General features: G+C 56.8%; 1 protein-coding gene across 2 annotated transcripts in view; it reads left to right on the plus strand.

Moving 5' to 3' along the window:
- Nucleotides 1-942: 942 nt before the first annotated feature.
- The window catches only part of THBS3 (thrombospondin 3), a 34,766-nt gene continuing 21,696 nt past the window's right edge, over nt 943-14,012 (plus strand). The window contains exons 1-13 of one of the 2 annotated variants that reach the window (XR_011851229.1): nt 943-1,203; nt 2,462-2,718; nt 5,341-5,443; nt 5,519-5,545; nt 5,618-5,700; nt 5,779-5,830; nt 6,617-6,765; nt 6,835-6,975; nt 7,121-7,198; nt 7,269-7,421; nt 7,498-7,608; nt 7,750-7,857; nt 7,942-8,101. Coding sequence is in view for 1 of the 2 variants with exons in the window: in XM_072131938.1 (XP_071988039.1) it covers nt 999-1,203; nt 2,462-2,718; nt 5,341-5,443; nt 5,519-5,545; nt 5,618-5,700; nt 5,779-5,830; nt 6,617-6,765; nt 6,835-6,975; nt 7,121-7,198; nt 7,269-7,421; nt 7,498-7,608; nt 7,750-7,857; nt 7,942-8,101 (1,627 nt within the window). In the remaining variant the exon portion in view is untranslated. The remainder of the gene's footprint in view (nt 1,204-2,461; nt 2,719-5,340; nt 5,444-5,518; nt 5,546-5,617; nt 5,701-5,778; nt 5,831-6,616; nt 6,766-6,834; nt 6,976-7,120; nt 7,199-7,268; nt 7,422-7,497; nt 7,609-7,749; nt 7,858-7,941; nt 8,102-14,012) is intronic. The other variant, XM_072131938.1, reaches the window with a different exon arrangement.

The following is a 14,012-nucleotide window of genomic DNA, read 5'->3' on the forward strand; positions in this document are numbered from 1 at the left end:
ACACTGCTCCTGGTATATACTGCCCCCCCCCATGTACACTGCTCCTGGTATATACTGCCCCCCCATGTACACTGCTCCTGGTATATACTCCCCCCCCCCCATGTACACTGCTCCTGGTATATACTGCCCCCCCCATGTACACTGCTCCCTGGTATATACTGCCCCCCCCCATGTACACTGCTCCTGGTATATACTGCCCCCCCCCATGTACACTGCTCCTGGTATATACTGCCCCCCCATGTACACTGCTCCTGGTATATACTGCCCCCCCCATGTACACTGCTCCTGGTATATACTGCCCCCCCCCCATGTACACTGCTCCTGGTATATACTGCCCCCCATGTACACTGCTCCTGGTATATACTGCCCCCCCCATGTACACTGCTCCTGGTATATACTGCCCCCCCCATGTACACTGCTCCTGGTATATACTGCCCCCCCCATATACACTGCTCCTGGTATACACTCCCCCCGGATATGAGACCTGGGGGCAGATGATGTTGCGGAGGGGCTGGGGCACAGGGTAGACTCTTCATGAGGAGAGGACATTGTGGTAAATGCTGAACATCTCGGGGCCTCGGCCAGGAAGGTGAAGCTCGGGCGCACGTCATGGCTCTTCCAGATGGACGATGACCCGAAGCTGCTGCTGGTTACACGGGGGGGGGGGGGGGGCAAGGTCCATGTTCTGGAGGGTCATCACAAAGCCCGGATCTCCATCCTATGGACAGCGAGCGGCTACAAACCTCAGCATCACCAGAACCGTCAGGAGCCCAAATCCCTACCGAATATTGTGAGGGATCCAGAACGTGTGACCCAACTCATGTCCTGAGGCCAAATACGAACGAAATGCGAGGAAACTTGTGACGTTCCGGGAAGTTATAAGATGCCTCCTCCTCCTTGTGTCTTGTGGCTCCCGATTCCCTCCTGATTCCATGTATGTGGATGTGTACTCAGATATTTGTAGGATTCAGGGTGATGCCGTTGTGTCCTCCATAGTGATGGACCTGATGACGGTCAGCGAGTCCCGGCACATGAGCAGCACGATGGAGAAGATCCGCTCCGAGATGCTGGTGGTAAATGACGTTTACTTCCTGGCCACGCTCCGTCTTCCCTCCAAGGTTGGGGGCGTCCTGTTTGGATTTTACTCTAAGAAGGACAACACCAAGTGGCTGGAGGCGTCTATTGTGGGGAAAGTCAACAAAGGTGAGATGTGCTGAGGGTAGAGGATGAGGGTGCGGAGCTTCCGAGGGTGGGATGAGGGGTGCGGAGCTTCCGAGGGGTGGGATGAGGGGTGCGTAGCTTCCGAGGGGTGGGATGAGGGGTGCGTAGCTTCCGAGGGGTGGGATGCGGCGGAGCATTGGAGGGTAGAGGACGAGGGGCGGCGGGGCATCGGAGGGTAGAGGACGAGGGGGCGGCGGGGCATCGGAGGGTAGAGACGAGGGGGCGGCGGGGCATCGGAGGGTAGAGGACGAGGGGGCGGCGGGGCATCGGAGGGTAGAGACGAGGGGGCGGCGGGGCATCGGAGGGTAGAGGACGAGGGGGCGGCGGGGCATCGGAGGTAGAGGACGAGGGGGCGGCGGGGCATCGGAGGGTAGAGGACGAGGGGCGGCGGGGCATCGGAGGGTAGAGGACGAGGGGCGGCGGGGCATCGGAGGGTAGAGGACGAGGGGGCGGCGGGGCATCGGAGGGTAGAGGACGAGGGGGCGCGGGGCATCGGAGGTAGAGGACGAGGGGGCGGCGGGGCATCGGAGGGTAGAGGACGAGGGGGCGGCGGGGCATCGGAGGGTAGAGGACGAGGGGGCGGCGGGGCATCGGAGGGTAGAGGACGAGGGGGCGGCGGGGCATCGGAGGGTAGAGGACGAGGGGGCGGCGGGGCATCGGAGGGTAGAGGACGAGGGGGCGGCGGGGCATCGGAGGGTAGAGGACGAGGGGGCGGCGGGGCATCGGAGGGTAGAGGACGAGGGGGCGGCGGGGCATCGGAGGGTAGAGGACGAGGGGGCGGCGGAGCATCGGAGGGTAGAGGCTGAGGGGTCGGAGGAGCATCGGAGGGTAGAGGCTGAGGGGTCGGCGGAGCATCGGAGGGTAGAGGCTGAGGGGTCGGCGGAGCATCGGAGGGTAGAGGCTGAGGGGTCGGCGGAGCATCGGAGGGTAGAGGCTGAGGGGTCGGAGGGGCATCGGAGGGTAGAGGCTGAGGGGTCGGCGGGGCATCGGAGGGTAGAGGCTGAGGGGGTGGCGGGGCATCGGAGGGTAGAGGCTGAGGGGGTGGCGGAGTATCGGAGGGTAGAGGACGAGGGGGCGGAGGAGCATCGGAGGGTAGAGGACGAGGGGGCGGAGGAGCATCGGAGGGTAGAGGACGAGGGGGCGGGAGGAGCATCGGAGGGTAGAGGATGAGGGGTGGTGTAGAAGGCTTGGCCCTGTGGGTTGAGTACCAGGATGACCTGTCGCGGTGGATGTTTTGCAGTCCTGGTGCGCTACATGCGGGAGGACTCCAAGGTCCACTCTGTGAGCTTACAGAACGCCAACCTGTCTGATGGAAACCCTCACACGGTGATCCTGCGGCTGAGCGGCCTCCGGGGGGACACCCTGAGTCTGGAGCTCTATGTGGACTGTAAGCAGGTGGACACCAGCCTGGGCCTCCCGGAGATGATGATCATCCCACAGTTTGAGGTGGAGTCTGGAGAGATCCGCTCCGGGCACAAGGCGTACCAGAGGCTGCAGGTACAGGGTGCAGGGACAGACTACAAAACTCAAATTCTCAAGTTTCAATTCTTCACAAGTTTCCAGATTTCCGCTTGCTGGCAGTGAATGCATCCAGTTGGGGCTTTGCATTCTGATCTGGCTGGGATCTGGCTCCCTGCTCCTCGCTTTCCTGGACTCCCATTCCTTTTTTCTCCTGGGGATCTGGGTGCCATTCTTCCTCTGTCTCGGCTTCTAAACTCTCCTTTCCCAGGGGTCCTGCTTTCTGCCCTCCCAATTCTCTTCTGCCCTGAAGACAATCTTGCAATTCTGCATTTGTCCTGGGACTCCAGCAGTCCTCTTCCTCCTCTTTCCTGAGGGCTCCGCCTTTCCTCTTCCTCCTCTTTCCTGAGGGCTCCGCCTTTCCTCTTCCTCCTCTTCCCTGGGGAAGCTCCGCCTTTCCTCTTCCTCCTCTTTCCTGGGGAAGCTCCGCCTTTCCTCTTCCTCCTCTTTCCTGGGGAGGCTCCGCCTTTCCTCTTCCTCCTCTTTCCTTGCGAGGCTCAGCCTTTCCTTCTTCTTCTCTCTGGAGACGCTCTGCCTTTTCTCTTCCTCCGTCTCCTCTCTGGGGACGCTCCGCCTCTCCTCTTCCTCCCTCTCCTCGCTGGGGACGCTCCGCCTCTCCTCTTCCTCCCTCTCCTCGCTGGGGACGCTCCGCCTCTCCTCTTCCTCCCTCTCCTCGCTGGGGACGCTCCGCCTCTCCTCTTCCTCCCTCTCCTCGCTGGGGACGCTCCGCCTCTCCTCTTCCTCCCTCTCCTCTCTGGGGACGCTCCGCCTCTCCTCTTCCTCCCTCTCCTCTCTGGGGACGCTCCACCTCTCCTCTTCCTCCCTCTCCTCTCTGGGGACGCTCCGCCTCTCCTCTTCCTCCCTCTCCTCTCTGGGGACGCTCCGCCTCTCCTCTTCCTCCCTCTCCTCTCTGGGGACGCTCCGCCTCTCCTCTTCCTCCCTCTCCTCTCTGGGGACGCTCCGCCTCTCCTCTTCCTCCCTCTCCTCTCTGGGGACGCTCCGCCTCTCCTCTTCCTCCCTCTCCTCTCTGGGGACGCTCCGCCTCTCCTCTTCCTCCCTCTCCTCTCTGGGGACGCTCCGCCTCTCCTCTTCCTCCCTCTCCTCTCTGGGGACGCTCCGCCTCTCCTCTTCCTCCCTCTCCTCTCTGGGGACGCTCCGCCTCTCCTCTTCCTCCCTCTCCTCTCTGGGGACGCTCCGCCTCTCCTCTTCCTCCCTCTCCTCTCTGGGGACGCTCCGCCTCTCCTCTTCCTCCCTCTCCTCTCTGGGGACGCTCCGCCTCTCCTCTTCCTCCCTCTCCTCTCTGGGGACGCTCCGCCTCTCCTCTTCCTCCCTCTCCTCTCTGGGGACGCTCCGCCTCTCCTCTTCCTCCCTCTCCTCTCTGGGGACGCTCCGCCTCTCCTCTTCCTCCCTCTCCTCGCTGGGGACGCTCCGCCTCTCCTCTTCCTCCCTCTCCTCGCTGGGGACGCTCCGCCTCTCCTCTTCCTCCCTCTCCTCGCTGGGGACGCTCCGCCTCTCCTCTTCCTCCCTCTCCTCGCTGGGGACGCTCCGCCTCTCCTCTTCCTCCCTCTCCTCGCTGGGGACGCTCCGCCTCTCCTCTTCCTCCCTCTCCTCGCTGGGGACGCTCCGCCTCTCCTCTTCCTCCCTCTCCTCGCTGGGGACGCTCCGCCTCTCCTCTTCCTCCCTCTCCTCGCTGGGGACGCTCCGCCTCTCCTCTTCCTCCCTCGCCTCTCTGGGGACGCTCCGCCTCTCCTCTTCCTCCGTCTCCTCGCTGGGGACGCTCCGCCTCTCCTCTTCCTCCCTCTCCTCGCTGGGGACGCTCCGCCTCTCCTCTTCCTCCCCTCTCCTCGCTGGGGACGCTCCGCCTCTCTCTTCCTCCCTCTCCTCGCTGGGGACGCTCCGCCTCTCCTCTTCCTCCCTCTCCTCGCTGGGGACGCTCCGCCTCTCCTCTTCCTCCCTCTCCTCGCTGGGGACGCTCCCGCCTCTCCTCTTCCTCCCTCTCCTCGCTGGGGACGCTCCGCCTCTCCTCTTCCTCCCTCTCCTCGCTGGGGACGCTCCGCCTCTCCTCTTCCTCCCTCTCCTCGCTGGGGACGCTCCGCCTCTCCTCTTCCTCCCTCTCCTCGCTGGGGACGCTCCGCCTCTCCTCTTCCTCCCTCTCCTCGCTGGGGACGCTCCGCCTCTCCTCTTCCTCCCTCTCCTCGCTGGGGACGCTCCGCCTCTCCTCTTCCTCCCTCTCCTCGCTGGGACGCTCCGCCTCTCCTCTTCCTCCCTCTCCTCGCTGGGGACGCTCCGCCTCTCCTCTTCCTCCCTCTCCTCGCTGGGGACGCTCCGCCTCTCCTCTTCCTCCCTCTCCTCGCTGGGGACGCTCCGCCTCTCCTCTTCCTCCCTCTCCTCGCTGGGGACGCTCCGCCTCTCCTCTTCCTCCCTCTCCTCTCTGGGGACGCTCCGCCTCTCCTCTTCCTCCCTCTCCTCGCTGGGGACGCTCCGCCTCTCCTCTTCCTCCCTCTCCTCGCTGGGGACGCTCCGCCTCTCCTCTTCCTCCGTCTCCTCTCAGAGGTCCACCTTCCTGATCTTTACCTGTGCATTTCTTTTCCTTCTGTCTAGGGTTCGGTGGAGTCCATGAAGTTGGTTCTTGGAGGGTCCCTGAGCAGAGTGGGGGCCCTGAGTGAGTGCCCCTTCCAGGATGATGAGTCCATTCACAATACAGGTAGGTGGAGTGATGGGGTTGGGGGCTGCAGACGTGTGATCCCCCATTAACCTCTCTTCTTGTGTCCCATCTCAGTGAACGGCGTGGTGAACTCCATCTTGGGTGAGTGTGCACTCCTAGCGCTGGCGCTCCCGTGGGTCTCATAGATGTTACACTCTGACTGTCTCTTCTCAGGGGAGCACACCAAGGCGCTGATCACACAGATGACGCTCTTCAATAAGGTCCTGGCCGAGCTGCGGGAGGACATCCGGGACCAGGTGAGGACCCATGGATCAGCCCAGGATGACGCCCAGTAGACTGTGAGGTCTCTGACCAGACTCTGTGTTTATCTCCAGGTGAAGGAGATGTCCCTCATCCGAAACACCATCATGGAGTGCCAGGTGTGCGGTAAGTACACGGTCACCATACAGGGGATCACCCCCATACTATAGGGGACAGATGGAGAGGACCTGTACAATGCCCCTCCTACTATAGGGGACAGATGGAGAGGACCTGTACAATGCCCCTCCTACTATAGGGGACAGATGGAGAGGACCTGTACAATGCCCCTCCTACTCTAGGGGACAGACGGAGAGGACCTGTACAATGCCCCTCCTACTCTAGGGGACTGATGGAGAGGACCTGTACAATGCCCCTCCTACTATAGGGGACAGATGGAGAGGAACTGTACAATGCCCCTCCTACTCTAGGGGACAGATGGAGAGGACCTGTACAATGCCCCTCCTACTCTAGGGGACAGACGGAGAGGACCTGTACAATGCCCCTCCTACTATAGGGGACAGATGGACAGGACCTGTACAATGCCCCTCCTACTCTAGGGGACAGACGGAGAGGACCTGTACAATGCCCCTCCTACTATAGGGGACAGATGGACAGGACCTGTACAATGCCCCTCCTACTCTAGGGGACAGATGGAGAGGACCTGTACAATGCCCCTCCTACTATAGGGGACTGATGGAGAGGACCTGTACAATGCCCCTCCTACTCTAGGGGACTGATGGAGAGGACCTGTACAATGCCCCTCCTACTATAGGGGACAGATGGAGAGGACCTGTACAATGCCCCTCCTACTGTTGGGCACTATTCACAGAGGGCCCTCCCTTATATAGGGTGACTGATGGTGATGATATTGGGGGCATCTCATGGGGTCGTTGTCTCCTCCTCCTCGCGCAGGTTTCCATGAGCATCGCTCTCGCTGTAACCCTAACCCGTGCTTCCAGGGTGTGGACTGTATGGAGACGTACGAGTACCCCGGGTATCGCTGTGGCCCCTGCCCCCCGGGATCCCATGGTAATGGCACACACTGTGCAGACATAGATGAGGTAAGTACCGGAGGTCGGGGGTCTATGGGGTGCTCGGGGACCACGCGCTGACCCCGCTGTCTCCTGCAGTGCTCTCACGCCAACCCCTGCTTCTCCGGCTCCAAATGCATCAACACATCCCCGGGCTTCCGATGTGACGCCTGCCCCCGGGGCTACAAGGGCAACGCCGTGTCTGGGGTGGGCACCGACTATGCCAAGGCCAGCAAGCAGGTGAGCGGAGGGGACAGGACCCCGGGGGGGGGGCAGAGAGAGGACCCTGGGACTGGGGAGGGGGGCAAAGGTAGGACCCCGGTAGTGTAGTGTGGTGTGGGGGGGGGGGGTCTCTGCTGGGGTCTGACATGTGATCTGCTTCCAGGTTTGCACAGACATTGATGAATGTAATGACGGGAACAATGGCGGCTGCGCAGCGAATTCCATATGTACGAATACAGTGGTGAGTGTGGCCCCGCCCCGGCTCCAGGACCCCTCCACACGTCGCCCTCATTGCACCTTCTCTCCTGCAGGGCTCCTACAAGTGCGGCCCCTGTAAGCCGGGATTCACCGGGAATCAGTCCCTGGGATGTGCACCCAAGAAATCGTGTGCCGGCCCGACCTTCAACCCCTGCCACGCCAACGCGCACTGCGTGTTTGAGAGGAACGGGGACGTCACATGTGCCGTGAGTGGGGTCTTCTCATGTACTGGGGGTCTGCAGCCCCTCCACCCCCCTGATACTTTACTCTTTCTCCTCCCAGTGCAACGTGGGCTGGGCAGGAAACGGTTACACGTGCGGCAGAGACACCGACATCGATGGCTACCCGGACGAGCCCATGCCCTGCATCGACAACAACAAGCACTGCCGCCAGGTATGGAGAGACCCCCCCCCCCCTGTGCTCGGCAGCCCCCCGCTCTGTAGACCCCCTGTGCTCGGGAGCCCCCCCTCTCCCCGCACTGTAGACCCCCTGTGCTCGGGAGCCCCCCATTATCTCTTGCCCCCTGTCGTTCAGGATAACTGCAGATTGACCCCAAACTCGGGTCAGGAGGACGCGGACAATGACGGGATCGGGGACCAGTGTGACGAGGACGCGGATGGGGACGGCATTAAGAACGTGGAGGTAAGGAGGCGCTGGGGTGGGGCACACTCAATGCCGGGGGCTTCTGAGGACCCCCACTCACTGCTCCGCCCCTTCTTCTTTCAGGATAATTGCCGCCTCATCCCCAACAAGGACCAGCAGAACTCCGACACCGACTCGTACGGAGACGCCTGCGACAACTGCCCCAACGTCCCCAACAACGACCAGAGGGACACGGACGCCAACGGGGAGGGGGACGCCTGCGACAACGACATTGATGGGGACGGTGAGGGGTCTGCGGGGTCATGGGAGGGGCGTGGGAGGGGCCACGGGGAGGGGTGTGCTGGGGGCCCAGGGGAGGGGCGTGCTGGGGGCCCAGGGGAGGGGCGTGCTGGGGGCCCAGGGGAGGGGCGTGCTGGGGGCCACGGGGAGGGGCGTGCTGGGGGCCACGGGGAGGGGCGTGCTGGGGGCCACGGGGAGGGGCGTGCTGGGGGCCACGGGGAGGGGCGTGCTGGGGGCCACGGGAGGGGCGTGCTGGGGGCCACGGGGAGGGGCGTGCTGGGGGCCACGGGGAGGGGCGTGCTGGGGGCCACGGGGAGGGGCGTGCTGGGGGCCACGGGGAGGGGCGTGCTGGGGGCCACGGGGAGGGGCGTGCTGGGGGCCACGGGGAGGGGCGTGCTGGGGGTCGTGGGAGGGTCATGTGAGAGCCTGAGTGGAGGGGGCAGGTATAACCTATATACACAGCACATACCGCCCTCTCCTGTGTATAGTGTATATATACCGCCCTCTCCTGTGTATAGTGTGTGTATATACCGCCCTCTCCTGTGTATAGTGTGTGTATATACCGCCCTCTCCTGTGTATAGTGTGTGTATATACCGCCCTCTCCTGTGTATAGTGTGTGTATATACCGCCCTCTCCTGTGTATAGTGTGTGTATATACCGCCCCTCTCCTGTGTATAGTGTGTATATACCGCCCTCTCCTGTGTATAGTGTGTATATACCGCCCTCTCCTGTGTATAGTGTGTGTATATACCGCCCTCTCCTGTGTATAGTGTGTGTATATACCGCCCTCTCCTGTGTATAGTGTGTATATACCGCCCTCTCCTGTGTATAGTGTGTATACCGCCCTCTCCTGTGTATAGTGTGTGTATATACCGCCCTCTCCTGTGTATAGTGTGTGTATATACCGCCCTCTCCTGTGTATAGTGTGTATATACCGCCCTCTCCTGTGTATAGTGTGTATATACCGCCCTCTCCTGTGTATAGTGTATATATACCGCCCTCTCCTGTGTATAGTGTATATATACCGCCCTCTCCTGTGTATAGTGTGTGTATATACCGCCCTCTCCTGTGTATAGTGTGTGTATATACCGCCCTCTCCTGTGTATAGTGTGTGTATATACCGCCCTCTCCTGTGTATAGTGTGTGTATATACCGCTCTCTCCTGTGTATAGTGTGTGTATATACCGCCCTCTCCTGTGTATAGTGTGTATATACCGCCCTCTCCTGTGTATAGTGTATATATACCGCCCTCTCCTGTGTATAGTGTGTGTATATACCGCCCTCTCCTGTGTATAGTGTGTGTATATACCGCCCTCTCCTGTGTATAGTGTGTATATACCGCCCTCTCCTGTGTATAGTGTGTATATACCGCCCTCTCCTGTGTATAGTGTGTATATATACCGCCCTCTCCTGTGTATAGTGTGTGTATATACCGCCCTCTCCTGTGTATAGTGTGTGTATATACCGCCCTCTCCTGTGTATAGTGTGTATACCGCCCTCTCCTGTGTATAGTGTGTGTATATACCGCCCTCTCCTGTGTATAGTGTGTGTATATACCGCCCTCTCCTGTGTATAGTGTGTATATACCGCCCTCTCCTGTGTATAGTGTGTATATACCGCCCTCTCCTGTGTATAGTGTGTGTATATACTGCCCTCTCCTGTGTATAGTGTGTATATACCGCCCTCTCCTGTGTATAGTGTGTGTATATACCGCCCTCTCCTGTGTATAGTGTGTGTATATACCGCCCTCTCCTGTGTATAGTGTGTGTATATACCGCCCTCTCCTGTGTATAGTGTATATATACCGCCCTCTCCTGTGTATAGTGTGTATATACCGCCCTCTCCTGTGTATAGTGTGTGTGTATATACCGCCCTCTCCTGTGTATAGTGTGTATATACCGCCCTCTCCTGTGTATAGTGTGTGTATATACCGCCCTCTCCTGTGTATAGTGTGTGTATATACCGCCCTCTCCTGTGTATAGTGTGTATATACCGCCCTCTCCTGTGTATAGTGTGTATATACCGCCCTCTCCTGTGTATAGTGTATATATACCGCCCTCTCCTGTGTATAGTGTGTATATACCGCCCTCTCCTGTGTATAGTGTGTGTATATACCGCCCTCTCCTGTGTATAGTGTATATATACCGCCCTCTCCTGTGTATAGTGTGTATAGACCGCCCTCTCCTGTGTATAGTGTGTGTATATACCGCCCTCTCCTGTGTATAGTGTGTGTATATACCGCCCTCTCCTGTGTATAGTGTATGTATATACCGCCCTCTCCTGTGTATAGTGTGTGTATATACCGCCCTCTCCTGTGTATAGTGTATATATACCGCCCTCTCCTGTGTATAGTGTGTGTATATACCGCCCTCTCCTGTGTATAGTGTGTGTATATACCGCCCTCTCCTGTGTATAGTGTGTGTATATACCGCCCTCTCCTGTGTATAGTGTGTATATATACCGCCCTCTCCTGTGTATAGTGTATATATACCGCCCTCTCCTGTGTATAGTGTGTGTATATACCGCCCTCTCCTGTGTATAGTGTGTGTATATACCGCCCTCTCCTGTGTATAGTGTGTGTATATACCGCCCTCTCCTGTGTATAGTGTGTGTATATACCGCCCTCTCCTGTGTATAGTGTGTGTATATACCGCCCTCTCCTGTGTATAGTGTGTGTATATACCGCCCTCTCCTGTGTATAGTGTGTATATACCGCCCTCTCCTGTGTATAGTGTGTGTATATACCGCCCTCTCCTGTGTATAGTGTGTATATACCGCCCCTCTCCTGTGTATAGTGTGTATATACCGCCCTCTCCTGTGTATAGTGTGTATACCGCCCTCTCCTGTGTATAGTGTGTATATATACCGCCCCTCTCCTGTGTATAGTGTGTATATACCGCCCTCTCCTGTGTATAGTGTGTATATACCGCCCTCTCCTGTGTATAGTGTGTATATACCGCCCTCTCCTGTGTATAGTGTGTATATACCGCCCTCTCCTGTGTATAGTGTGTATATACTGCCCTCTCCTGTGTATAGTGTGTATATATACCGCCCCTCTCCTGTGTATAGTGTGTATATACCGCCCTCTCCTGTGTATAGTGTGTATATACCGCCCTCTCCTGTGTATAGTGTGTATATACTGCCCTCTCCTGTGTATAGTGTGTATATACCGCCCTCTCCTGTGTATAGTGTGTATATACCGCCCTCTCCTGTGTATAGTGTGTGTATACCGCCCTCTCCTGTGTATAGTGTGTATATACCGCCCTCTCCTGTGTATAGTGTGTGTATATACCGCTCTCTCCTGTGTATAGTGTGTATATACCGCCCCTCTCCTGTGTATAGTGTGTATATACCGCCCTCTCCTGTGTATAGTGTGTGTATACCGCCCTCTCCTGTGTATAGTGTGTATATACCGCCCTCTCCTGTGTATAGTGTGTGTATATACCGCTCTCTCCTGTGTATAGTGTGTATATACCGCCCTCTCCTGTGTATAGTGTGTATATACCGCCCTCTCCTGTGTATAGTGTGTGTATACCGCCCTCTCCTGTGTATAGTGTGTATATACCGCCCTCTCCTGTGTATAGTGTGTGTATATACCGCCCTCTCCTGTGTATAGTGTGTATATACCGCCCCTCTCCTGTGTATAGTGTGTGTATATACCGCCCTCTCCTGTGTATAGTGTGTATATACCGCCCTCTCCTGTGTATAGTGTGTGTATATACCGCCCTCTCCTGTGTATAGTGTGTATATACCGCCCTCTCCTGTGTATAGTGTGTGTATATACCGCCCTCTCCTGTGTATAGTGTGTATATACCGCCCCTCTCCTGTGTATAGTGTGTATATACCGCCCTCTCCTGTGTATAGTGTGTGTATATACTGCCCTCTCCTGTGTATAGTGTGTATATACCGCCCTCTCCTGTGTATAGTGTGTGTATACCGCCCTCTCCTGTGTATAGTGTGTGTATATACCGCCCCTCTCCTGTGTATAGTGTGTATATACCGCCCTCTCCTGTGTATAGTGTATATATACCGCCCTCTCCTGTGTATAGTGTGTGTATATACCGCCCTCTCCTGTGTATAGTGTGTGTATATACCGCCCTCTCCTGTGTATAGTGTGTGTATATACCGCCCTCTCCTGTGTATAGTGTGTATATACCGCCCTCTCCTGTGTATAGTGTGTGTATATACCGCCCTCTCCTGTGTATAGTGTGTGTATATACCGCCCTCTCCTGTGTATAGTGTGTATATACCGCCCCTCTCCTGTGTATAGTGTGTGTATATACCGCCCTCTCCTGTGTATAGTGTGTATATACCGCCCCTCTCCTGTGTATAGTGTGTATATACCGCCCTCTCCTGTGTATAGTGTGTATATACCGCCCTCTCCTGTGTATAGTGTGTATATACTGCCCTCTCCTGTGTATAGTGTGTATATACCGCCCTCTCCTGTGTATAGTGTGTATATACTGCCCTCTCCTGTGTATAGTGTGTATATACCGCCCTCTCCTGTGTATAGTGTGTGTATACCGCCCTCTCCTGTGTATAGTGTGTATATACCGCCCTCTCCTGTGTATAGTGTGTGTATATACCGCTCTCTCCTGTGTATAGTGTGTGTATATACCGCCCTCTCCTGTGTATAGTGTGTATATACCGCCCTCTCCTGTGTATAGTGTGTGTATATACCGCCCTCTCCTGTGTATAGTGTGTGTATATACCGCCCTCTCCTGTGTATAGTGTGTATATACCGCCCTCTCCTGTGTATAGTGTGTGTATATACCGCCCTCTCCTGTGTATAGTGTGTGTATATACCGCTCTCTCCTGTGTATAGTGTGTGTATATACCGCCCTCTCCTGTGTATAGTGTGTATATACCGCCCCTCTCCTGTGTATAGTGTGTATATACCGCCCTCTCCTGTGTATAGTGTATGTATATACCGCCCTCTCCTGTGTATAGTGTGTGTATATACCGCCCTCTCCTGTGTATAGTGTGTATATACCGCCCTCTCCTGTGTATAGTGTGTATATACCGCCCTCTCCTGTGTATAGTGTGTGTATATACCGCCCTCTCCTGTGTATAGTGTGTGTATATACCGCCCTCTCCTGTGTATAGTGTGTGTATATACCGCCCTCTCCTGTGTATAGTGTGTATATACCGCCCTCTCCTGTGTATAGTGTGTATATACCGCCCTCTCCTGTGTATAGTGTGTGTATATACCGCCCTCTCCTGTGTATAGTGTGTATATACCGCCCCTCTCCTGTGTATAGTGTGTGTATATACCGCCCTCTCCTGTGTATAGTGTGTATATACCGCCCCTCTCCTGTGTATAGTGTGTATATACCGCCCTCTCCTGTGTATAGTGTGTGTATATACCGCCCTCTCCTGTGTATAGTGTGTGTATATACCGCCCCTCTCCTGTGTATAGTGTGTGTATATACCGCCCTCTCCTGTGTATAGTGTGTATATACCGCCCTCTCCTGTGTATAGTGTGTATATACCGCCCTCTCCTGTGTATAGTGTGTATATACCGCCCTCTCCTGTGTATAGTGTGTGTATACCGCCCTCTCCTGTGTATAGTGTGTGTATATACCGCCCCTCTCCTGTGTATAGTGTGTGTATATACCGCCCCTCTCCTGTGTATAGTGTGTGTATATACCGCCCTCTCCTGTGTATAGTGTGTATATACCGCCCCTCTCCTGTGTATAGTGTGTATATACCGCCCTCTCCTGTGTATAGTGTGTATATACCGCCCTCTCCTGTGTATAGTGTGTGTATATACCGCCCTCTCCTGTGTATAGTGTGTATATACCGCCCTCTCCTGTGTATAGTGTGTGTATATACTGCCCTCTCCTGTGTATAGTGTGTATATACCGCCCTCTCCTGTGTATAGTGTGTGTATACCGCCCTCTCCTGTGTATAG

This window comes from Engystomops pustulosus, unplaced genomic scaffold, assembly GCF_040894005.1.
Source record: "Engystomops pustulosus unplaced genomic scaffold, aEngPut4.maternal MAT_SCAFFOLD_177, whole genome shotgun sequence".
Lineage (NCBI taxonomy): Eukaryota > Metazoa > Chordata > Amphibia > Anura > Leptodactylidae > Engystomops > Engystomops pustulosus.